The 27,258-nt window shown below is 51.9% G+C and overlaps 1 protein-coding gene across 1 annotated transcript; it reads right to left on the minus strand.

Moving 5' to 3' along the window:
- Positions 1–92: 92 nt before the first annotated feature.
- LOC144508917 (chromobox protein homolog 7-like) lies at positions 93–27,258 on the minus strand. Its single transcript, XM_078237131.1, has 6 exons — positions 27,132–27,258; positions 17,646–17,689; positions 11,508–11,573; positions 6,315–6,381; positions 2,544–2,886; positions 93–988 (listed from the first exon to the last, which is right to left on the minus strand). The coding sequence occupies exons 1-6, from the start codon at positions 27,198–27,200 to the stop codon at positions 819–821; spliced, it is 759 nt and encodes a 252-aa protein (XP_078093257.1). The 5' UTR covers positions 27,201–27,258; the 3' UTR covers positions 93–818.

Raw genomic sequence — 27,258 nt, forward strand, 5'->3', positions numbered from 1 at the left:
CCTCCCACCCACTGAACCTCTTCCCCACATGTTCTCCTCCCCAACCACCTCCCCCCCCCACCACCCCCCCGCCCTCCCAACACCCTCCCCGACCCTCACAGACGGACAATCGCAGAGAGTGACCCAACCACAAGCGCTGCCTCCAATCCCAAACCTCCCAGACGGAACCAACAATCGAACCGTTGATCAGCCTGGGACGGGAAGGAGACTCCACACCGAGGTGTCTCCGCCCCCCCCCCCCTTCAGGCTCCCTTCCGGGGGGTTTGGTGGTTGGGAGGGGGAAATAGCGGAGTACAGAAGGGGGAATTGGGGGGGAAATATGAAACCACCACCACTCCCCACCCCGAGGGAAAAACAACCGGCTTTCTAGAGAGAGAACAGAGTTGGTTAGAAAATTGAACAGGAAGCTAAGATCCGCGTTGGGAATGATACAAGGACAATCAGCTCGGTCTGAAGGTTACAGAATCCATTGAACGTTCGAGTCCCAGGCGCAGGTTACTGACCCACACTTTGTGCAAATATAAAATATTTTCCGATGCAAGCAGCCATCTTGTCCCATTCCCCCAAGGCTCAGCCATTGGCCACCGCCTGGCAACCGCGGGAACGCAGCCATCCAATGAGGTTTGAGGGACGTTTCCTGTGACGGGAACACTTATCGCTAAGCTATCTTAATGGGAAATCCTGGAGAAGCTAACCGTTCCTATGGCGACACACACAATCACTGGGTTATAAATAAGGAACCTTGGTTTTCCCTTTGAGGAAAACAAACAAAACTCTTCACTGGACGGACGGGAATCTCCACTCGCCGCTTTCCCGGATTAACAACTCAAACTGCGATCCCTGAAAAACCCCTCGGCTGCCAAGGCTTCCCGGAAAGTCACCGTCAGCGAGTTTGCTGTCACATCAGTCACTGTCACGCTGCCGAGGGGGACAGCGGGATGCCAGCCAACTGGGATCGATCCGGTCGTCCCGACCGGAGGGGTCGCGCCTGCGGACAAGAGGGAAAAGAGAGGCGGAGTTTGAAATTCCATCCATCCGACCCCCCCATAAACATCAGAGACCCCCTCCCTCCCTGCCTCCCCCCATTGACCCCAGCGACCCCCCCCATAGACCCCAGAGACCCCCCCAGAGACCCCCATAGTCCCAAGAGACCCCCCATAAATCCCAGAGACCCTCTCCCTCCCCCATAAACCCCAGAGACCCCCCATAGACCCCAGCGACCCCCCGCCCTTCCCCCATAAACCCGTGACCCCCACACCCCGCCCATAAACCCCAGTGACCCCCCTCCCTCCCCCATAAACCCCAGTGATTTCCCTCCCTCCCCATAAACCCCAGCAGACACCCCTTCCTCCCCATAAACCCCAGCAGACACCCCTTCCTCCCCATAAACCCCAGCAGACACCCCTTCCTCCCCATAAACCCCAGCAGACACCCCTCCCTCCCCCATAAACCCCAGCGACCCCCCTCTCCTGCCCAAGGCGACTTTCACAGTAACTTCATTGCAGTATTAATGTAAGCCTACCCGTGATACTAATAAATAAACTTTAAAGGGAGAGGGGTCGGGGGGACGGGGCGGGCGCAGGAGAGGGGCGGGGGGACCGGGGCGGGCGCGGGAGAGGGGCGGGTGGCCGAGGCAGGCGGGGCGCGGGAGAGGGGTGGAGGGGGCGCGGGACGCGGGAGAAGGGTGGGGGGACGTGGGAGAAGGGCGGGGGGTTGCGGGAGAAGGGAGGGGGGCGCAGGAGAGGGACGGGGGGGCGCAGGAGAGGGACGGGGGCGGGAGAGGTGTGGGGTGGGCGCGGGAGAGGGGCGGGGTGGCAGGGGGGGGGGGAGAGGGGAGCGGCGGGGGGCCGGGCATGAGAGAGAGAGAAGAGGGAGGGGGGCGGGTGCGAGAGAGAGAGAAGGGGGAGGGGGGCGGGCGCGAGAGAGAGGGAGAACAGGGGAAGAGAGAGAGAGCGAGACAGGGGGGAGTGCGGAGCTCCAATTTAACAAAAGGCAGTGATACTGAGCAGGGTGATATTGGGGGTGGGACAGAGAGTGGGACATGTCCAGCAGGGTCAGGAGGTGTGGGGCCCGGGGCTGTTACTCGTTCCAATCGGTTATGGTGAGGTGTCTGTGAGGAGTGAGCCAGGATAGGTCAGTGAGGATGGGAGTGAGGGCAAAGTGGGGGACACACCCAATGAGGAGGAATGGGGGAGGGGAAAGAGTGCGGGATTATTCTGACGAGGGGTGTCACTTCCATAGGGGGTGGGGGTGGAGAGCAGGGCTCGGGACACAAGAGGGGGGTTTCCTGAGGGTTAATGATCATTAATATGGGACTCGGGAGGAGGCCATTCGGCCCTTCGAGCCTGCTCTGCCATTCAATAAGATCGTGGCTAATCTGTCTGTGGCCACAATGCCATGTCCCCGTCTTGCCCCCTCAGTGACTGGCATCTCAGCCTCACCACACAGCCAAGAGTAAGAGAGCCTGCATTTATATAGCATCCAAAAACAGACTGGCAATGAGCAGCGATGCGTGCATTGGAGATCGCCAGTCTCTCACTCACCCTCCGTCGCATCCGGGAAGCTCTCACTTTGCAACTCCTCATCCTCAGACTCGGAATCCGGGAATTTCCCACCCAGATCCCGTCCGGTGTCCTCTTCCGAACACTCACTGGCCCCGTGAACCTCAGCAATGCTGGGAGCTCGGGCGGAACCGGGCTTGGTGGCCAGCTTAAAAAACTTGTGCTTCCGGCTGAGGGAAAACTGGATCCTTTTCCCATTCTCCCCGCCATCCCGCTGAGCCAGCCCGGACACCGAGGTCCCGTCAAACCGCCTGGACAGAGACAGCCGCAACTTTCCCTTTTCCTTCAGCTTGTCCGCGCTCCGGAGGTCCATCCCATAAATCCGCTGGTAAGAAGAAAACATAATGCAAATCAAACTAAATCTTTCGGCCCTTCAAAGTCCTTTCTTTTCTTGTTATTCATCCCAATATTTATCACTCATTCCTTCATCATCCCTCGAGGTGAAGCCAGGATCTAAACCCACTAGAAAGAAAAACTTGCATTGATATATCACCTTTCACAACCTCAGACCGACCCAAAGCACTCACAGCCAATGAAATATAGCTCCCATTCCAATTTAACAGACGTGACAGGAAACTTGTGTGCAGCAAGATCCCACCAATATCAATGTGATAATGGCCAGATGATCTGTTTATCTTTGGTAGTTTGATACAACTGAACACAGGATCAAGAGGAGGCCCCTATAATTCCCAGTTTTCTCCCTACCCGCCTTGTTAAAAAGTGGGATGACATTAGCTACCCTCCAATCTGTAGGAACTGTTCCAGAGTCTATAGAATCTTGGAAGGTGACCACCAATGTATCCAATATTTCTGGGACCATTTCCTTAAGTACTAATGAAGATTATCAGGCCCTGGAGATTTATTGGTCTTCAATCCCAGCAGTTTCCCCAACACCATTTATCTACTAATACTGATCTCCGTCAGTTCCTCCCTCTCACTAAACCTTGTGCCACAACATTTCTGGTGTGTTAGTTGTGTTTTCCTTTGTGAAGACAGAATGAAACTATGTATTTAATTGGTCAGCCATTTCTTTATTTCCCAAAATAAATTTCCCTGTTTCTGACTGTAAGGGACCTACATTTATCTTCACCAATCTTTTTCTCCTCACATACCTACAGGTTTCTATATTTCCCACAAGCTTACTCCCAAACTCTATTTTCCCATTCTTAATCAATTCCTTGGTCCTCCTTTGCTAAATTCTAAACTGCTCCTAATCTCCAGGTCTGTTGTTTTTGCTGTATGCCCCTTGCTTGGATCCAATGCCACCTCAAATTTCCCTTGCAAGCCATGGTTTGGCCTTCTTTCCAGTCCAACGCCGGCATCTCCAAATCATGGCTGCTTTCCAGGGCCAGACAGGAACAAATAATTGTTGGAATTCACCCTTGCGCTCCCCGAATGTTTGCCATTGCCTATCCACTGTCATCCCGTTAAGTAACATTTCCCAATCCATCATAGCCAACTCACACCTCGTACCATCATAGCTTCCTTTATTAAGATTCAGGACCCGAGTCCCAGAATCAAAGGGAACCATTTGGAGTTTCTCAACAATCTGACAGCGCCATGGTCTCTTCCATCGATCCCAGCTGTTTATTTTCTGCGGCCAGGTTGGTTTGTATCCCTGAACACTGACGTCCAATAGTTCTGGTGCCAATGTTGCTGCTTTTTGACTGTTTTCATCGAGTCCCTACAGTGCAGAAGGAGGCCATTTGGCCAATTGAGTCTGCACCGACCCTTATCCAGGCCCTAACCCCATAACTACATGTATTTTACCCAGATAGTTCCCCTAACCTATATATATATATATATCTTGGGACCCTAAGGGGCAATGTACCATGGCCAATCCCCCTAACTTACACATCTTTGGACACTAAGGGGCAATTTACCATGGCTAATCTACCTACCCTGCACATCTTTGGATACAAAGGGGCAATTTACCATGGCCAATCCCTCTAACTTACACATCTTTGGACACTAAGGGGCAATTTACCATGGCTAATCTACCTAACCTACACATCTTTGGACACTAAGGGGCAATTTAGCATGGCCAATCCCCCCAACCTGCATATCTTTGGATACAAAGGGGCAATTTATCATGGCCAATCCACCTAACCTGCACATGTTTGGTCACTAATGGGCAATTTAGCATGGCCAATCCACCTGACCTGCACATCTTTGGACACAAAGGGGCAATTTATCATGGCCAATCCATCTAACCTACACATCTTTGGATACTAAGGGGCAATGTACCACGGCCAATCCCCCTAACCTACACATCTTTGGACACTAAGGGGCAATTTAGCATGGCCAATCCACCTGACCTGCACATCTTTGGATACAAAGGGGCAATTTAGCCTGGCCAATCCATCTAACCTCCACATCTTTAGACTGTGGGAGTAAACTGCAGCACCCGGAGGAAACCCACGCAGACACGGGGAGAATGTGCAGACTCCGCACAGTGACCCAAGCTGGAATTGAACCCGGGTCCCTGACACCTTGAGGCAGCAGTGCTAACTACTGGGCCACTGTGCTTGCCGTTTGGAAAATTGCTTTTCCCTCTAGGTTTTTAAAAAAAAACTGAATTCAAATTCTTGAACGGCGCAGCCCGGGATCGGAATTCACATCCTACTGATTATTAATTCTATAACCGAAGCATCATCAAAGTTGAACCCTACCCGATGCTGTGGTACAAAGGCTGGGTCCACCATGGCCTCACTATACTGACCGTCTCACTGTACATCTATTCCCGACTTTAACTCGATCTCTTCCCCTCTCCCACTCGCTCCCTTCTCCTGCTGCCTCGCGCTGGAGTCTGGTTCCAGCAACCCTGGCAGATCTACGATAATCCCCCACCAAACCCTCCCCCACGTGACCGCACGGCCCCCCCCCCCCCCCCCCCCCGCCCCCAACCACCACCCGAGCCCCACCCCACCGTTCCCCAACACTGAAATGTGACACTGAAGTGAGCATGATCGGCGCGACATTCAGCTACAGCAGGCATCACGGTTGAACATAATCCTGCCTTTGCCCGATGTCAGTCAGCAAGTGACAGCCCTTTCCTCTCTCTCTAGCCCAGAAGGGACTGAGCGGCAAACCTAAGGACTGGGGCAACACGGTGGCCCAGTGGTAAGAGCTGCTGCCTCACAGCGCCAGGGATCCGGGTTCGATTCTGGCCTCGGGAGACAGTCTCCCCAGTGTCTGCGTGGGTTTCCTCCAGATGCTCTGGTTTCCTCCCACAGTTCAAAGATGTGCGGTTAGGGGGATTGGCCACGCTAAATTGCTCCTTACTGTCAGGGGACTGATATTCATAGAGTTCCTACAATGCAGAAGGAGGCTATTCAGCCCATCGAGTCTGCACCGACCAGAATCCCACCCAGGCCCTATTCCCGTAACCCCACATATTTACTCTGCTAAACTCCCTGACCCTAGGGTCAATTTAGCATGGCCAATCCACCTAACCCGCACATCTTTGGATTAGCAGGGTAATTATGTGGGGTTACAGGAACAGGGCCTGGATGGGATTGTAGTTGGTGCAGGCTTGATGAGCCGAATGGCCTCCTTCTGCACTGTGGGGATTCTATGGGACCTTCTCCCTGGTCTAGCCTGTGGGCCTCTATGCCAAGTGGGCATTGCCAATGAGTAGAGGGCTGGGAGAGGGCAGGGTGGCTATTTGGTTACTGACCCATGGGGGAAGATAAATGGGGCAGTTATTAATTTCCTGGTTAACCCTCTCACAGTCAGGACATCAAACCTTACCTGCAGTAGGTACCTTTTTGGTTTGGGGCCTCGCTTCCTGTATCCTAGTGCACGGTCTCGCTGCTCCCTGGGTAGGGAAAAAAATGTGAAGAAGGTCAAATTCAACAAAGGAAACAAGAAAAATATCATAGGTAACCATAGTAACGGGCCTACAGGCTCACAGGGAATCTGAGGCCTGTAACCATAGTAACGGGCCTACGGCTCACAGGGAATCTGAGGCCTGTAACCATAGTAACGGGCTACAGTTTACAGGGAATCTGAGGCCTGTAACCATAGAAATGGGCCTGCAGGCTCCCAGGGAATCTGAGGCCTGTAACCATAGTAATGGGCCTACAGACTCACAGGGAATCTGAGGCCTGTAACCATAGTAATGGGCCTACAGGCTCACAAGGAATCTGAGGCCTGTAACCATAGTAACAGGCCTACAGGCTCACAGGGAATCTGAGGCCTGTAACCTTGGTAACGGGCCTACAGGCTCACAGGGAATCTGAGGCCTGCAACCATAGTAACGGGCCTACAGGCTCACAGGGAATCTGAGGCCTGTAACCATAGTAATGGGCCTACAGGCTCACAGGAATCTGAGGCCTGTAACCATAGTAACAGGCCTACAGGCTCACGGGGAATCTGAGGCCTGTAACCATAGTAACGGGCCTACAGGCTCACAGGAAATCTGAGGCCTGTGGTTTCAGCCCCAAGCCTGCTGTGAGGAAGCAAACTGAATAGTCAAGCAATTAATTCCTGAAACCAACAAATTATTTGAGAGTTTCAGTGTGCCTTTTATTGGAAAAAGGAAATTGTTCTCAGGGTGTGCCCTGACAGGGTGAAGATTTCTAGTTCCTTTGTCCCGAGTTGCCCTGAGGAGCTGAAGCGGCCATCGTAATTCCGATGCCTCCCAGACAATAAAGATCTTGTTGCTTGATTTTGTCTTTGGATTTTTAGTACCGAGGATAGCAAGAACAGCATCAATGCTGTTGTGGGACTGGAATCACTTGTAGTCCTGAACAGGTAAGGCTGACAGCTTAGAGTCATCGAGGTTTACAGCATGGAAACAGGCCCTTCGGCCCAACTTGTCCATGCCGCCCTTATTTTTTTTAAAACCCCTAGCTAATCCCAATTGCCCGCATTTGGCCCATATCCCTCTATACCCATCGTACCCATGTAACTATCTAAATAGAACATAGAACATAGAACATTACAGCGCAGAACAGGCCCTTCGGCCCACGATGTTGCACCGACCAGTTAAAAAAAAAAACTGTGACCCTCCAACCTAAACCAATTTCTTTTCGTCCATGAACCTATCTACGGATCTCTTAAACGCCCCCAAACTAGGCGCATTTACTACTGATGCTGGCAGGGCATTCCAATCCCTCACCACCCTCTGGGTAAAGAACCTACCCCTGACATCGGTTCTATAACTACCCCCCCTCAATTTAAAGCCATGCCCCCTCGTGCTGGATTTCTCCATCAGAGGAAAAAGGCTATCACTATCCACCCTATCTAAACCTCTAATCATCTTATATGTTTCAATAAGATCCCCTCTTAGCCGCCGCCTTTCCAGCGAAAACAATCCCAAATCCCTCAGCCTCTCCTCATAGGATCTCCCCTCCATACCAGGCAACATCCTGGTAAACCTCCTCTGCACCCTCTCCAAAGCCTCCACATCCTTCCTGTAATGTGGGGACCAGAACTGCACACAGTACTCCAAGTGCGGCCGCACCAGAGTTGTGTACAGTTGCAACATAACGCTACGACTCCTAAATTCAATCCCCCTACCAATAAACGCCAAGACACCATATGCCTTCTTAACAACCTTATCTACTTGATTCCCAACTTTCAGGGATCTATGCACACATACACCTAGATCCCTCTGCTCCTCCACACTATTCAAAGTCCTCCCGTTAGCCCTATACTCAACACATCTGTTATTCCTACCAAAGTGAATTACCTCACACTTCTCCGCATTAAACTCCATCCGCCACCTCTCGGCCCAACTTTGCAACCTGTCTAAGTCTTCCTGCAAACTACGACACCCTTCCTCACTGTCTACCACACCACCGACTTTGGTGTCATCAGCAAATTTGCTAATCCACCCAACTATACCCTCATCCAGATCATTAATAAATATTACAAACAGCAGTGGCCCCAAAACAGATCCCTGAGGTACACCACTTGTAACCGCACTCCATGATGAATATTTACTATCAACCACCACCCTCTGTTTCCTATCCGCTAGCCAATTCCTGATCCAATTTCCTAGATCACCCCCAATCCCATACATCTGCATTTTCTGCAGAAGCCTACCATGGTGAACCTTATCAAAATGCTTTTTAAAAGATAAAATTGTACCCACCTCTACTACTACCTCTGGCAGCTTGTTCCAGACACTCACCACCCTCTGTGTGAAAAAATTGCCCCTCTGGACACTTCTGTATCTCTCCCCTCTCACCTTAAACTAAGCCCTCTAGTTTTACACTCCCCTACCTTTGGGAAAAGATATTGACTATCTACCTTGTCTATGCCCCTCATTATTTTATAGACCTCTATGAGGTCACCCCTCAACCTTCTACGCTCCAGAGAAAAAGTCCCAGTCTATTCAGCCTCTAATAACTCAATCCATCAAGTCCCGGTAGCATCCTCGTAAATCTTTTCTGCACTCTTTCTAGTTTAATAATATCCTTTCTATAATAGGGTGACCAGAATTGCACACAGTATTCCAAGTGTGGCCTTACCAATGTCTTATACAACTTCAACAAGACGTCCCAACTCCTGTATTCAATGTTCTGACCGATGAAACCAAGCATGCCGAATGCCTTCTTCACCACTCTGTCCACCTGTGACTCCACTTTCAAGGAGCTATGAACATGTACCCCTCGATCTCTTTGTTCTGTAACTCCCCCCAACGCACTACCATTAACTGAGTTAACTTCTCTCCCCGAACAGACATTAATGAACCAGTTGGCTTTTGGGACGATCTGAAAGTTTCTCGGGCACTGTTCCAGATCCCAGCATTTTATTTCCCGATTTTTAAAACTGGATTAGAATTCCCAGACTATCCACAGTGGGATTTGAACTCACATTCCTGGAGTGACTGGTTCAGTAACAGGCCTCTGCTCCGATATTATCTATATCCTCATGGACCAGTGAGAGTCGGGACCAGAGTCAGCTGAAGAGCAGGCTGTGATTAGAGGCAAGTCCGGGAAGTTCAGGTTGACACGAACCCAGCTGCTTTCCTGAGTTATTAGAATCAGTGTTGGCCAGATTTTAAAAATTCCAATTCACAATTTGGCGTGGTGGATTCGAGGTGACCAAACTTAATTGTAATAAAGTAACGCTCACACACACCCACACACATCCCCCAACACAGACCCACACACACCCAACACACACACACACCCCAACACACACCCACACACCCCCAACACACACACACACATCCCCCAACACACACATCTCCCAACATACACACACACCCAACACACACACACACATCCCCCAACACACACATCTCCCAACATACACACACACCCAACACACACACACACATCCCCCAACACACACACACACACACATCCCCCAACACACACACACATCCCCCAACACACACACACATCCCCCAACACACACACACATCCCCCAACACACACACACATACACATCCCCCAACACACACACACATACACATCCCCCAACACACACACACACATCCCCCAACACACACACACATCCCCCAACACACATCCCCCAACACGCACACACATCCCCCAACACACACACACATCCCCAACACACACACACACATCCCCCAACACACACATCCCCCAACACACACACACATCCCCAACACACACACTCACACACATCCCCCAACACACACATACACATCCCCCAATACACACACACATCCCCTAACACACACACACATCCCCCAACACACACACACACATACATCCCCCAACACACACACACACACACATCCCCCAACACACACACACATCCCCCAACACACACACACATCCCCCAACACACACACCCCAACACACACACACACACCCCAACACACACACACACATCCCCCAACACACACACACACCCCCCAACACACACACACACCCCCCAACACACACACACATCCCCCAACATACACACACATTTCCCCCAACACACACACACACACATCCCCCAACACACACACACACACACCCCAACACACACACACATCCCCCAACACACACACACACATCCCCCAACATACACACACACATCCTCCAACACACACATCCCCCAACACACACACATCCCCTAACACACGCACACACACATCCCCCAACACACACACATCCCCCAACACACACACACACACATCCCCCAACACACACACACATCCCCCAACACACACATCCCCCAACACACACACACACCCATTCCCCCACACACACTCACACACACACACCCACACATGCCCCCAACACACACTCACGCACACACCCACACATCCCCAACACACACTCACAGATATACATACGCGCACACACCCACCCCCAAACACACACGCAGATTATACATACATGACACACACATGCACACACAGATAGACACACACATGCATGCTCACACACAGATACACGCATGCACATACACACATATGTACATGCACGCACACACATACATACATGCACACGCACAGATACACACTCGTACATGCACACACACATATTCACATACACACAGATATATACACACACACACGGATGCACACCCACACACACCCACACAGATACACCCACACAGATACACACACACACCCACACAGATACACACACACACACCCACACAGATACACACCCACACAGATACACACCCACAGATACACACCCATACACACCCACACAGATACACACACACACGCACCCACACAGATACACACACACAGACCCACACAGATACACACACACAGATATACACACACACCCACACAGATACACACACACATACCCACACAGATACGCACACACACCCCCACACAGATACACACACACACCCACACAGATACACACCCACACAGATACACCCACACAGATACACACACACACACCCACACAGATACACACACACACACCCACACAGATACACACACAGATCCAGCAGTCAATGGGTTAAACAACAAAGTCAAAGTGCAGCCCAGATGCTTCTTACTTTTCCTCATAAGCCATGACGAGCCGTGGATCCAGGATGTGATCCTCAGGTTCCCATGTACTGTATCTGGAACAGAAACAAGACTCTCAGCCCATTGGCTGCTTCTCATTAAACACAGAGACAGACTCGCATTTCCACAGCATCTAATTCCGGACATTCGGAAACGCTTTACAGCCAATCAGCTGCTTCATGCAGAGTGGTCGTACTGTGAGATAGAATCCCTACAGCGCAGGAGGCCATTCGGCCCATCGAGTCTGCACCGACCACAATCCCACCCAGGCCCAATCCCCGTAACCCCATGCATTTACCCTAGCTAGTCCCCCTGACACTAAGGGGCAATTTAGCACGGCCAATCCACCTAACCCACACATCTTTGGAGTGTGGGAGGAAACCCACGCAGACACGGGGAGAACGTGCAAACTCTGCACAGTCACCCAAGCCGGGAATCGAACCCGGGTCCCTGGTGCTGTGAGGCAGCAGTGCTAACCACTGTGCCGTCCCGTTGTAACAAGGACAAACGGCGGGTAGAGAGCGCACAGCAAGATCCCACAAACATCAATGTGATGGTGACCAGAGAATCTGTTTTAGTTCCGGGGGTTGAGGGATAAGTAATGGCCCCAGGACAGACGGGGTGGGGGGAGAGATTGACAAGGTTGGTCTCCACCCTTGCTTCTCAAAGTACATTTGGATCTTTATAGCCACCCAAGAGGGATGTGTTTGGGGTTCGCTGCTCCTCCGGGGCTTCCGGGCTGGGTGACTGAATGTGCAGCCGACAGTTCTCCCTGTTAATGACAACCTGACTTGGAGCTCAGGCTCACACTCAACCTTCCTGTCCCGCCCGCCACGGGAATCCTAGCGGGAGGGATAGGGACCATGCAAAGGTCCACTGATCTGGGGCGGGATTTTCCGGTCTTGGGGGTGAGGGCGGCCGGAAAATCCCGCCCTGAGGGTCTGGAGGTCAGCGAAGGAATTCACAGATATCAACAACTGTTCCAAAGGAGGTTTAATTGTAGCAGAGTGGTGATTGCAGACGCCGAGAGAGAGACAGACTGACAGGTCGTATTCTGACTAACCCTCCACCACTGACCCAAAATCTAAAATATCATCACTTGTGTAGATCTGTATTCCAGATTGTCCAAACTGTCTCCAAATTGGAGAGAATCAAACTGGTCAGTTTCACAGTGAGGGGGAAGTGTTATAGCGAACACTCAGGCACGCAAATGTGTTCACGGAATCAAAGCTCGCTCACTCTCTCGCTCACACACTGGCTCTCTCTCTCTCTCTCTCTCTCACTCTCTCGCACACTCGTTCACTCACACCGTCATCCACCACCACCACCACCCCCCCCCCCGGACTGCATGAATGCTGCAGAGTGTAAACTGAGAAAAAAACATCACGTGACAAGCTCCATCCAGCAACACAGCAGTTCCTGCACATCTACATCTACACACACACAGCACAGAGACACACACACAGCACAGACACACACACACACACAGCACAGACACACACACAGAACAGAGACACACACACACACAGCACAGAGACACACACAGAACAGAGACACACACAGAACAGAGACACACACACACACAGCACAGAGACACACACACACACAGCACAGACACACACACACACACACAGAACAGAGACACACACAGAACAGAGACACACACACACACAGCACAGACACACACACACACACACAGCACAGAGACACACACACACACAGAACAGAGACACACACACACAGCACAGACACACACACACAGCACAGACACACACACACACACAGCACAGACACACACACACACACAGAACAGAGACACACACACACACACAGCACAGACACACACACACACAGAACAGAGACACACACACACACAGCACAGACACACACACACAGCACAGACACACACACAGAACAGAGACACACACACACAGCACAGACACACACACACAGAACAGAGACACACACACACAGCACAGACACACACACACACACACACACAGCACACACACACAGAACAGAGACACACACACACACAGAACAGAGACACACACACACAGCACAGACACACACACACACACAGCACAGACACACACACACACACAGAACAGAGACACACACACACAGCACAGACACACACACACAGCACAGACACACACACACACACAGCACAGACACACACACACACACAGAACAGAGACACACACACACACACAGCACAGACACACACACACACAGAACAGAGACACACACACACACAGCACAGACACACACACACAGCACAGACACACACACACACACACAGAACAGAGACACACACACACACAGAACAGAGACACACACAGCACAGACACACACACACACACAGCACAGACACACACACACACAGAACAGAGACACACACACACACAGCACAGACACACACACACACACAGCACAGACACACACACACACACACAGAACAGAGACACACACACACACAGAACAGAGACACACACAGCACAGACACACACACACACACACAGCACAGACACACACACACACACAGAACAGAGACACACACACACAGCACAGACACACACTCACACACAGAACAGAGACACACACACACACAGAGCAGAGACACACACACAGCACAGACACACAGAACAGAGACACACACACACACAGCACAGACACACACACACACACAGAACAGAGACACACACACACAGCACAGACACACACTCACACACAGAACAGAGACACACACACACAGCACAGACACACACACATACACAGAACAGAGACACACACACACAGCACAGACACACACACACACAGCACAGAGACACACACACACACAGAACAGAGACACACACACACAGCACAGACACACACTCACACACAGAACAGAGACACACACACACAGCACAGACACACACTCACACACAGAACAGAGACACACACACACAGCACAGACACACACACACACAGAACAGAGACACACACACACAGCACAGACACACACACACACACAGAACAGAGACACACACACACAGCACAGACACACACTCACACACAGAACAGAGACACACACACACACACAGCACAGACACACACTCACACACAGAACAGAGACACACACACACAGCACAGACACACACTCACACACAGAACAGAGACACACACACACAGCACAGACACACACTCACACACAGAACAGAGACACACACACACAGCACAGACACACACTCACACACAGAACAGAGACACACACACACACACAGCACAGACACACACTCACACACAGAACAGAGACACACACACACAGCACAGACACACACTCACACACAGAACAGACACACACACACACACAGCACAGACACACACTCACACACAGAACAGAGACACACACACACAGCACAGACACACACACACACACAGCACAGACACACACTCACACACAGAACAGAGACACACACACACACAACAGAGACACACACAGCACAGACACACACACACAGAACAGAGACACACACACACACACAACAGAGACACACACACACACACAGAACAGAGACACACACAGAACAGAGACACACACACACACAGAACAGAGACACACACACACACACAACAGAGACACACACACACACACAGAACAGAGACACACACACAACAGAGACACACACACACACAACAGAGACACACACACACAGAACAGAGACACACACACACAGAACAGAGACACACACAGAACAGAGACACACACACACACAGCACAGACACACACTCACACACAGAACAGAGACACACACACACACAGAACAGACACACACACACACACAGCACAGACACACACACACACAGAACAGAGACACACACAGAACAGACACACACACACACACACAGAACAGAGACACACACACACAGAACAGAGACACACACACACAGAACAGAGACACACACAGAACAGAGACACACACACACACACAGCACAGACACACACTCACACACAGAACAGAGACACACACACACACAGCACAGACACACACACAGAACCGAGACACACACACACAGAACAGAGACACACACAGAACAGAGACACACACACACAGCACAGACACACACTCACACACAGAACAGAGACACACACACACACAGCACAGACACACACTCACACACAGAACAGAGACACACACACACACAGAACAGACACACACACACACAACAGAGACACACACACACACACAACAGAGACACACACACACACACACAGAAGAGACACACAACACAACAGAGAGACACCCACACAGAACAGAGACACACACACACACAGAACAGACACACACACACACACACACACAACAGAGACACACACACACACAGAAGAGACACAACACAACAGAGAGACACACACATAGAACAGAGACACACACACACAGCACAGACACACACTCACACACAGAACAGAGACACACACACACAGCACAGACACACACTCACACACAGAACAGAGACACACACACACAGCACAGACACACACTCACACACAGAACAGAGACACACACACACACAGCACAGACACACACACACACACAGAACAGAGACACACACACACAGCACAGACACACACTCACACACAGAACAGAGAGACACACACATAGAACAGAGACACACACACACACAACGGAGAAACGCAGGACGGAGGCACATACACAGTGTGTAGAGACATGTTCTCACAAAACACACAGAAAAAAGAAATGAAGAATGAAGTACACCCAGACAAGAACAGCAAGTGCGCGCTCACACACGATTAAGAGGCTGCCAGATTCTCTAAATTTACAACAGTGACTGCGCTTCAGGGTGTAACCTAACTGGCTGCTCTGGGCTTTGGGATGTCCTGAGGATGTGTGAGGTGCTATAAAAATCCAACTACTTTCTTTCACTCTCCTAACTCACTGAATCACCCACTGCCTTCAACCACTTCACACTCATCACCCTCCCTGTCCTATTGGCAGCCGTCATAACACTGGGGTGACACGGCTTTGAGCAACCGCTCCGCCTCCGCGCTCACTCCACGCTCGCTCCGCACCAGCTCCGCGCCCTCTCTGCCTCCATGCCTGCTCTACCTCAGCACCAAGCAGCCACCTCCAATGTGTCAATCCTTGGGTGCGTCACTGTTCCATTCTGCCCTTGCTAATACAGATGTTTAATATTCATCCACGGAGTGTGGGCGTCGCTGGCTGGACCAGCATTTATTGCCCATCCCTAATTGCCCTGGAGTGGGTGGTGGTGAGCCGCCATCTTGAACCGCTGCAGTCCACGTGGTGTAGGTACACCCACAGCGCTGTTAGGGAGGGAGTTCCAGAATTGTAACCCAGAGACAGTGAAGGAATGGCTGATATATTTCTAAATCAGGATGGTGAGTGGCTTGGAGGGGAACTTGCAGGTGGTGGTGTTCCCATGTATCTGCTGCCCCTTACCCTTCTAGATGGAAGAGCTGGTGGGTTCAGAAGGTGATGTCGAAGGTGTTCTAAAGAAATATACACTTGGAAATCATCAGCCCTCACCATGCTACACACACTCGTGTGGGACTGTATGTCACACAGTGAAGCTTTAATCAGACACGAAGTTCATTAACCCCCAGCCTTATTCCTGCTTCTCTGAGCAACAATCACATTTAGAGTGAGGATGGGGTGGCATTTTGGCCTCACAGCGCCAGGGACCGGGGTACGATTCCCGGCTTGGGTCTGTGTGGAGTCTGCACGTTCTCCCCGTGTCTGCGTGGGTTTCCTCCGGGTGCTCCGGTTTCCTCCCACAGTCCGAAAGCCGTGCTGGTTAGGGTGCATTGGCCGTGCTAAATTCTCCCTCGGTGTCCCCGAACAGGCGTCGGAGTGTGGCGACTAGGGGGATTTTCACAGTAACTTCATTGCAGTGTTAATGTAAGCCTACCTGTGACACTTATCAATAAACTAATAAAATAAGCTGAATCCAGACTTGCAAAAGGCACCATGTGAAATTAAATGGAAAGCCCAATGGGAATAAGATTATGGGATGGCGGAGGAGACAGAGACACAGACAGAGAGACAGGGAGGGGTGAGTGGGTGGGAGTGATGGAACGGATTATGAGATTGGTTACTTACTTGGGGGGCCATCCTTTCCACTTCACAAGGTATTCCACTCGACCCTTCAAAACAAAGACAGAACAGGTTGTCGTAAGACCAGAAGGGTTAGGAGCAGAAGTAGGCCATTCGGCCCATCGAATCTGCTGCACCATTCAGTGAGATGCTGACTGATCTGATATATTTTGGCCATTGAACCTAGCACAGTTCCCACGCGGATCACAGACTGTGACGGTGTCAGTCACAGTGTACACGCAACACTGTGCACCGTACACTCACAGTGTACACGCAACACTGTGCACCGTACACTCACAGTGTACACGCAACACTGTGCACCGTACACTCACAGTGTACACATGACACTGTGCACCGTACACTCACAGTGTACACATGACACTGTGCACCGTACACTCAGTGTACACGCGACACTGTGCACCGTACACTCACAGTGTACACGCGACTGTGCACCGTACACTCACAGTGTACACATGACACTGTGCACCGTACACTCACAGTGTACACGCAACACTGTGCACCGTACACTCACAGTGTACACGTGACACTGTGCACCGTACACTCACAGTGTACACGCAACACTGTGCACCATACACTCACAGTGTACACGCGACTGTGCACCGTACACTCACAGTGTACACATGACACTGTGCACCGTACACTCACAGTGTACACGCAACACTGTGCACCGTACACTCACAGTGTACACGTGACACTGTGCACCGTACACTCAGTGTACACGCAACACTGTGCACCGTACACTCACAGTGTACACCCGACTGTGCACCGTACACTCACAGTGTACACCCGACTGTGCACCGTACACTCACAGTGTACACCCGACTGTGCACCGTACACTCACAGTGTACACCCGACTGTGCACCGTACACTCACAGTGTACACCCGACTGTGCACCGTACACTCACAGTGTACACCCGACTGTGCACCGTACACTCACAGTGTACACGTGACACTGTGCACCGTACACTCACAGTGTACACGTGACACTGTGCACCGTACACTCACAGTGTACACGCGACTGTGCACCGTACACTCACAGTGTACACCCGACTGTGCACCGTACACTCACAGTGTACACCCGACTGTGCACCGTACACTCACAGTGTACACGCAACACTGTGCACCGTACACTCACAGTGTACACGTGACACTGTGCACCGTACACTCACAGTGTACACGTGACACTGTGCACCGTACACTCACAGTGTACACGCGACTGTGCACCGTACACTCACAGTGTACACGTGACGCTGTGCACCGTACACTCAGTGTACACGCGACACTGTGCACCGTACACTAAGTGTACACGCGACACTGTGCACCGTACACTCAGTGTACACGCGACACTGTGCACCGTACACTAAGTGTACACGCGACACTGTGCACCGTACACTCAGTGTACACGCGACACTGTGCACCGTACACTCAGTGTACACGCGACACTGTGCACCGTACACTCAGTGTACACGCGACACTGTGCACCGTACACTAAGTGTACACGCGACACTGTGCACCGTACACTCAGTGTACACGCGACACTGTGCACCGTACACTCAGTGTACACGCGACACTGTGCACCGTACACTCAGTGTACACGCGACACTGTGCACCGTACACTAAGTGTACACGCGACACTGTGCACCGTACACTCAGTGTACACGCGACACTGTGCACCGTACACTAAGTGTACACGCGACACTGTGCACCGTACACTCAGTGTACACGCGACACTGTGCACCGTACACTCAGTGTACACGCGACACTGTGCCCCGTACACCCTGCATCCTTATTCCCAACACGGGTCTGGTCCATAACGAGAGGCCAACTACAATGAGGGGCAGCGGCTCCGTAAGCAATACCCTCGATATTACCCCGCTCAATAGACTGTCAGCACTCAACACCTCAAACTGGGGGAGGAATGGAAAATGATAGGGTCTGTGAAACTTTACTCTGTATCTAACCCTGTGCTGTACCTGTCCTGGGAGTGTTTGATGGGGGACAGTGTAGAGGGAGCTTTACTCTGTATCTAACCCCGTGCTGTACCTGTCCTGGGAGTGTTTGATGGGGACAGTGTCGAGGGAGCTTTACTCTGTATCTAACCCTGTGCTGTACCTGTCCTGGGAGTGTTTGATGGGGGACAGTGTAGAGGGAGCTTTACTCTGTATCTAACCCCGTGAGTGTTTGATGGGACAAGCAATCTCTGTAATATATAATTCATTTTCCAGACTGACAGTTACTCAGGTCTGAAGTGCCACCCAGACTGGCCAGGACACAAATTTAGCATCAGAATCAATTGAAGACATTGGGGGAATTTTCCCGTCCTGCCCAACACGGGGATTGTAGTGGGCGGAATTCCAGCCACACTCGCCCAAAAACCGGGAATTCCCACCCATCAAGTCTGGAGCTGTATTTTGTATTCATTCGTGGGACATGGGCGTCGCTGGCTGGGCCAGCATTTACTGCCCATCGCTAGTTGTCCAAGGGCAGTTGAGAATCAACCGCATTGCCGTGGCTCTGGAGTCACATGTAGGCCAGACCAGGGTAAGGACGGCAGATTTCCTTCCCGAAAGGAACCAGATGGGTTTTTCCAACAATGGTTTCATGGTCATCAGTAGATCCTTGATTCCAGATTTTTTAAAATTGAGTTCAAATTCCACCATCTGCCGTGGCGGGATTTGAACCCGGGTCCCCAGAACATTAGCTGAGTTTCAGGATTAATAGTCTAGCGATAATACCACTAGGCCATTGCCTTCCCCGTACAACAGTTGGCGAAGGGAAGTCCTTGCTCTTTAACCCTGTCAATCCAGTCCACGCAGTCTCGTGTGTGCATTGCTGATCCCATCCATCTTTTGGCTTCGTCGTGGTTAAATTTGTAAATAAAATCTGGAGGTTTGGAAAGGAAGTTGCTTCTGATTTGGATAAATTTGAAATCAGAACAGGCACACCTGCCACTTGGGCTAGCAGCAGGTGAATGGGAGAATGTCCTCAGCCCACCCAGACTTTCCCTGCAGAGCTGGAGGTGCCAATCAGCTGGGGAGAACGTACTCGGTCCGAGCTGGGGTCAAGCACGGAACCCCGTTCCCAGCGAACCAATCCCAGCCCCGGAATGGGGAGCAAGGACACTCCATCTGCCTTAGTCCAAAGATGAGCGGGCTAGGTTGATTGGCCATTCTAAATTGCCCTTAGTGTCCCGGGATGCATAGGTTAGAGGGATTAGAGGGATATGTGGGGATATGGGGGATAGGGCCTGGGTGGGATTGTGGTTGGTGCAGACTCGATGGGCCGAATGGCCTCTTTCTGCACTGTAGGATTCTATGATGATTCTTAAAGGGGCATCCACCAGTTAGCAGCAGAATAATACACTGTGCCCGTGTATCCCCTGAGAATGCAGCCTGTAACATTGACTGTCTATATTAGTGTTCACAGCAGACTCAAGTTTAAACAATCTAACCCTGATCCAAACAGGAAGACTCAGAAATACTGTCCCAGGAACATTCTTGTTATTTAGTGAACAGGAACTGTTACAAATTCGTGAAATACAACAACCAGTTTGTACTCAGTTTGATCACACAAACAGAAACATGGTCATCACCACACACGTTGTTTTTCTGAGATTTTTACTACAGGATAAATACTGGCACAGCATGCTGGGAAACACCCCCATCTACTTCAAAACAACACGATTCTTCACAGCAAACACAGGCTCAGTTAAATCACACGCGAAAGACAGCACCTCTGATAGTGCAGCACTCCCTCAGTACTGACCCTCTGACAGTGCGGCACTCCCTCAGTACCAACCCTCTGACAGTGCGGCACTCCCTCAGCACTGACCCTCTGACAGTGCAGCACTCCCTCAGTACCGACCCTCTGACAGTGCGGCACTCCCTCAGCACTGACCCTCTGACAGTGCTGCACTCCCTCAGCACTGACCCTCTGACAGTGCAGCACTCCCTCAGTACCAACCCTCTGACAGTGCGGCACTCCCTCAGTACTGACCCTCTGACAGTGCGGCACTCCCTCAGCACTGACCCTCTGACAGTGCGGCACTCCCTCAGCACTGACCCTCTGACAGTGCGGTACTCCCTCAGCACTGACCCTCTGACAGTGCAGCACTCCCTCAGTACTGACCCTCTGACAGTGCAGCACTCCCTCAGCACTGACCCTCTGACAGTGCGGCACTCCCTCAGTACCGACCCTTTGACAGTGCGGCACTTCCTCAGCACTGACCCTCTGACAGTGCGGCACTCCCTCAGTACCGACCCTCTGACAGTGCGGCACTCCCTCAGCACTGACCCTCTGACAGTGCGGCACTCCCTCAGTACTGACCCTCTGACAGTGCGGCACTCCCTCAGCACTGACCCTCTGACAGTGCGGCACTCCCTCGGTACCGACCCTCTGACAGTGCAGCACTCCCTCAGTACCGACCCTCTGACAGTGCGGCACTCCCTCAGCACTGACCTCTGACAGTGCGGCACTCCCTCAGCACTGACCCTCTGACAGTGCGGCACTCCCTCAGCACTGACCCTCTGACAGTGCGGCACTCCCTCAGCACTGACCCTCTGACAGTGCGGCACTCCCTCAGTACCGACCCTCTGACAGTGCGGCACTCCCTCAGTACCGACCCTCTGACAGTGCGGCACTCCCTCAGTACCGACCCTCTGACAGTGCGGCACTCCCTCAGTACCGACCCTCTGACAGTGCGGCACTCCCTCAGTACTGACCCTCTGACAGTGCGGCACTCCCTCAGTACTGACCCTCTGACAGTGCGGCACTCCCTCAGTACCGACCCTCTGACAGTGCGGCACTCCCTCAGTACTGACCCTCTGACAGTGCGGCACTCCCTCAGTACTGACCCTCTGACAGTGCGGCACTCCCTCAGCACTGACCCTCTGACAGTGCGGCACTCCGACATGAACCTCGAACCTTTCGAGCCCCGCTGACACCTCAGTTGTAACCATACCTGTGATGACAGCACACTAACAGTCTAGACTGATCCACAAAGAACAACCATGTGGGTCGGTGTCGCCAGCAGAACCCCCCCACCTCCACCCACTCCCCCCCCCCCCGCCAGGGGGCGGAGAAATAAGCATACGGCCTTGCTCATCAATATCCTGCGAAAAGGGAACTCCTGCTGTTTCAAACCAACAACCGCAAGAGAAGGGAGACAAACAAACAGTGTCTGTAATTATCCAAAACAGTAAGAAGTCTGACAACACCAAGTTAAAGTCCAACAGGTTTATTTGGTAGCAAAAGCCACTAGCTTTCGGAGCGCTGCCCCTTCGTCACTCACCTGATGAAGGAGCAGCGCTCCGAATGCTGGTAGCTTTTCTACCAAATAAACCTGTTGGACTTTAACCTGGTGTTGTGAGTCTTCTTACTGTGCTTACCCCAGTCCAACGCCAACATCTCCACACCATTATCAAAAACAACAGCTGAGAGACCCGGCAAGCTCATGCTTGCCCCAAACCCATGCCCGCCCCAGACCCATCGCCAATCTGTACATTGCACTCTGAGATTGTCCACCTGTAATCTCAGCTTTCCACCCTCACTGCCCACCAATACTGCACATTCTCATCACTGGCCAATACAGGCAGAGCACGGGGTTAGATACAGAGTAAAGCTGCCTCAACACTGTCCCCCGTCAAACACTCCCAGGACAGATACAGCGCAGGGTTAGATACAGAGTAAAGCTCCCTCTACACTGTCCCCCATCACACACTCCCAGGACAGGTACAGCACGGGGTTAGATACAGAGTAAAGCTGCCTCAACACTGTCCCCATCAAACACCCCCAGGACAGGTACAGCATGGGGTTAGATACAGAGTAAAGCTGCCTCAACACTGCCCCCATCAAACACTCCCAGGACAGGTACAGCGCGGGGTTAGATACAGAGTAAAGCTCCCTCTACACTGTCCCCCATCAAACACTCCCAGGACAGGTACAGCACGGGGTTAGATACAGAGTAAAGCTGCCTCAACACTGTCCCCCATCAAACACTCCCAGGACAGGTACAGCACGGGGTTAGATACAGAGTAAAGCTCCCTCTACACTGTCCCCATCAAACACTCCCAGGACAGGTACAGCACAGGGTTAGATACAGAGTAACGCTCCCTCTACACTGTCCCCCATCAAACACTCCCAGGACAGGTACAGCACGGGGTTAGATACAGAGTAAAGCTCCCTCTACACTGTCCCCATCAAACACTCCCAGGACAGGTACAGCACAGGGTTAGATACAGAGTAAAGCTCCCTCTATTGAGCTGTCATGTATTTGGTTCGATACTTTGTGTAGAGGAGTGTGAAGTCGGGTGCAATGCACTGCTGCTTATTTTGTTGTCGACAGGTAAATAACGTGTCAGGTGATGCAGCGAAGGTGATAACCACTGGGACCGTGTCAGGGGAAATAAAACAAACACCTTGGCCAGGGCTGGAGGGAGATTCCAGAGCGGGATAGCATCAGGAAGGATTACTGACTTCCTCCCTGTGTGAGAGCCATGGAGTCATAGAGTTTTACAGCACAGGAGGCCCTTCGGCCCATCATGTCAATGCTGGCCATCAAGCACCTATCAATTCAAATCCCATTTTCCAGCACTTTGTCCATAGCCGTGTACACGATGTGGTTTCAAGTGTGAGGAAACCAGCAGAACCCCACTCAGAACACAATCCCACTCTGAGCTAGCTGCACCCCACACACTCCCAAACCCCAGGACAGTGAGTGACCCTGGCTACGTGTCACTGTGATTGGGGGCTGGCCAGCAGAGAGCTGGCATTGTGATCCCAGGCTGGCTATTTGATTATTGGGGCTGCAAGGGAGAACGACTGGGTGATTCACCATTAGGAGAACCTTGAGGCCTAGTCTTGGCTCTTTATATTTTAATTAACGATCGTCCCAACATCTCCCCAAATCTTACAGCGCATGGTGCCAAACCCCACCTGTACAAATCCCCTGACAGTGCGGCACTCCCTCAGTACGGCACTCCCTCAGTACTGAGCCTCTGACAGTGCGGCACTCCCTCAGTACTGACCCTCTGACAGTGCGGCACTCCCTCAGTACTGACCCTCTGACAGTGCGGCACTCCCTCAGTACTGACCCTCTGACAGTGCGGCACTCCCTCAGCACTGACCCTCTGACAGTGCGGCACTCCCTCAGCACTGACCCTCTGACAGTGCGGCACACCCTCAGCACTGACCCTCTGACAGTGCAGCACTTCCTCAGTACTGACCCTCTGACAGTGCAGCACTTCCTCAGTACTGACCCTCTGACAGTGCGGCACTCCCTCAGCACTGACCCTCTGACAGTGCGGCACTCCCTCAGCACTGACCCTCTGACAGTGCGGCACTCCCTCAGTACTGACCCTCTGACAGTGCGGCACTCCCTCAGCACTGACCCTCTGACAGTGCGGCACTCCCTCAGTACTGACCCTCTGACAGTGCGGCACTCCTCAGCACTGACCCTCTGACAGTGCGGCACTCCTCAGCACTGACCCTCTGACAGTTAAAACAAATCTGAACACAGGACATTCAACCTGGGCAGGAAGCACAAATCCAGATCCAACAGCGTGGGTCCACAACAGTGCTGGAAAATCTCAGCGGGTCTGATAGCATCTGTGGAGCGAGAACGGAGCCAATGTTTCGAGTCTGATTAGCAGCCTGGAGCAGGAATCACTGCCTCTTTCTGATACACCCCAAACTCGGGCTGTTGGGAATTCAGCTTCTCTGCCTGCCTAATACTTCTCTTTAAACTGAGGCGGACAACAATAATGAAAGGCAGGGGAACGAGAGTGTAGCTCGGAGCAGGTTCAGATAGAAACCTGGGCTGCAGATCGTCCTCCTGATGCAGACTGAAGTGAATAATTATCCTGAAGATTCTGGATAACTGGGATAAACAATCCCGCAGCTTGCTAATAATGTGTAATAATGATCTCATCCTGCCCTGTGTTTGCATTGCTCTCTCTCTCTCTCTCCGTGTACCCCAACCAACCCATATGCTGCCGTTATTAACTATCCAACAATTCAGCGGTCGCTGATTAGAGTTGGGTTCCAGCGCTGCTTCCTGTTCGCTGAATGTTGCCTTGCCCCGTCCCATAGGTGCCTTTTAACAAGAGACAATTAATTGACTCATTAATCTTCTCACAACCGATTAAATTTCCAGCACCCCCCCCCGAAAAAAATCAGCAAGCAAACATTCACAGGCAAAGTAACTGTCCAATCCCAAACTCCCAACACTGTGATCAACCCCCCCCTTACAGTAACTGTCCAATCTCAAACTCCCAACACTGTGATCAACACCCCCCCCCCTCAAAGTAACTGTCCAATCCCAAACTCCCAACACTGTGATCAACCCCTCCCCCTCCCCTTAAAGTAACTGTCCAATCCCAAACTCAGTAAGAAGTCTGACAACACCAGGTTAAAGTCCAACAGGTTTATTTGGTAGCAAAAGCCACGAGCTTTCGGAGCGCTGCCCCTTCGTCAGGTGAGTTAACCTGGTGTTGTGAGACTTCTTACTGTGTTTACCCCAGTCCAATGCCGGCATCTCCACATCAATCCCAAACTCCCAGCTCTGTGATCGGAACATCACCCCCCCCCCCCTTACAGTAACTGTCCAATCCCAAACTCCCAACTCTGTGATCACACACCCCCCCCCTGCCCCCTCTTACAGTAACTGTCCAATCCCAAACTCCCAACACTGTGATCACAACCCCTCCAATTTTGCAGCATTCACACCCCCCCCCCCATCCTTTAAAGGGAGAATTATTATGATCATTTCCACTGTGACCCTCCCTCCTCCCTCCCCTCCTTTCTCTCTCTATCTCTCCCTCCCTTCTTCTGTAGCTGGCTGTGAGCTGGTTTGAGGGGTTTTTTTTGCATTATTTATCCCTCTATCTTTGCGATTAACAGTTATCTGGTTTAATAAGTGGAGAGGGGGACTCCAGCAGATTTCCCTTTTGTCTGCTCACATCTGGAGGTGCTGACACATCTGGCAGCTACTGGTCACTTTCTGGTGCAGATGTGTGTGTGTGTGTGGGGTGGGGGGTGAGGGTTTTCTCACTAGTTGCTGGGCTCTACTGGGCTGCTCTGGGCATGCCTATCTACCTGTTGGGCTGGGCTGGCCTGAGCTGGACTCTGGGGCTGCCTCTGCTGGACTGGGTTGAGCTTGCTGGGCTCTGGGGCAGGTGCTGCCTCTACTAGGCTGTGCTGGGCTGGGATGCTGCTCTGGGCTGCCTCTGCTGGGCTGTGCTGGGCATGCCTATCTACCTGTTGGGCTGTGCTGTGACCTATTGGGCTCTGGGGCTGCCTCTGCTGGGCTGGATTGAGCTGGGCTCTGGGTTGAGCTGGGCTCTGGGGCTGGAGCTGCCTCTGCTGGGCTGAGCTGGGTTGAGCTGCTGGGCTGTCCCAGCTGGGCTGGGGCTCAGGGCTGCCTGTCTGTGTGTCTGCAGTCTGTCTGTCTGCAGTCTGTCTGTCTGCACTCACCTTGCGGATGCGCTTCTTGCTGATATTCTCCACCGCGAACACTTGCTCCCCGATCGCTGACAGCTCCATACAGACAGCAGCCTCCCCGCTTCCTTCCTGCGCAACATTTTCACCCGCGCGTCCCCGA

The sequence above is a fragment of the Mustelus asterias genome, chromosome 21 (genome assembly GCF_964213995.1).
Source record: "Mustelus asterias chromosome 21, sMusAst1.hap1.1, whole genome shotgun sequence".
In the NCBI taxonomy this organism is placed as follows: Eukaryota; Metazoa; Chordata; class Chondrichthyes; order Carcharhiniformes; family Triakidae; genus Mustelus; species Mustelus asterias.

Coding starts and splice junctions, on each gene's coding strand:
- LOC144508917 (XM_078237131.1), bottom strand. CDS start 27,200: ATGGAGCTGTCAGCGATCGGGGAGCAAGTGTTCGCGGTGGAGAATATC. Junction 17,690..27,131: donor GCAAGAAGCGCATCCGCAAG/GTGAGTGCAGAC, acceptor TTTGTTTTGAAG/GGTCGAGTGGAATACCTTGT. Junction 6,382..11,507: donor GTCATGGCTTATGAGGAAAA/GTAAGAAGCATC, acceptor TTCCCTACCCAG/GGAGCAGCGAGACCGTGCAC.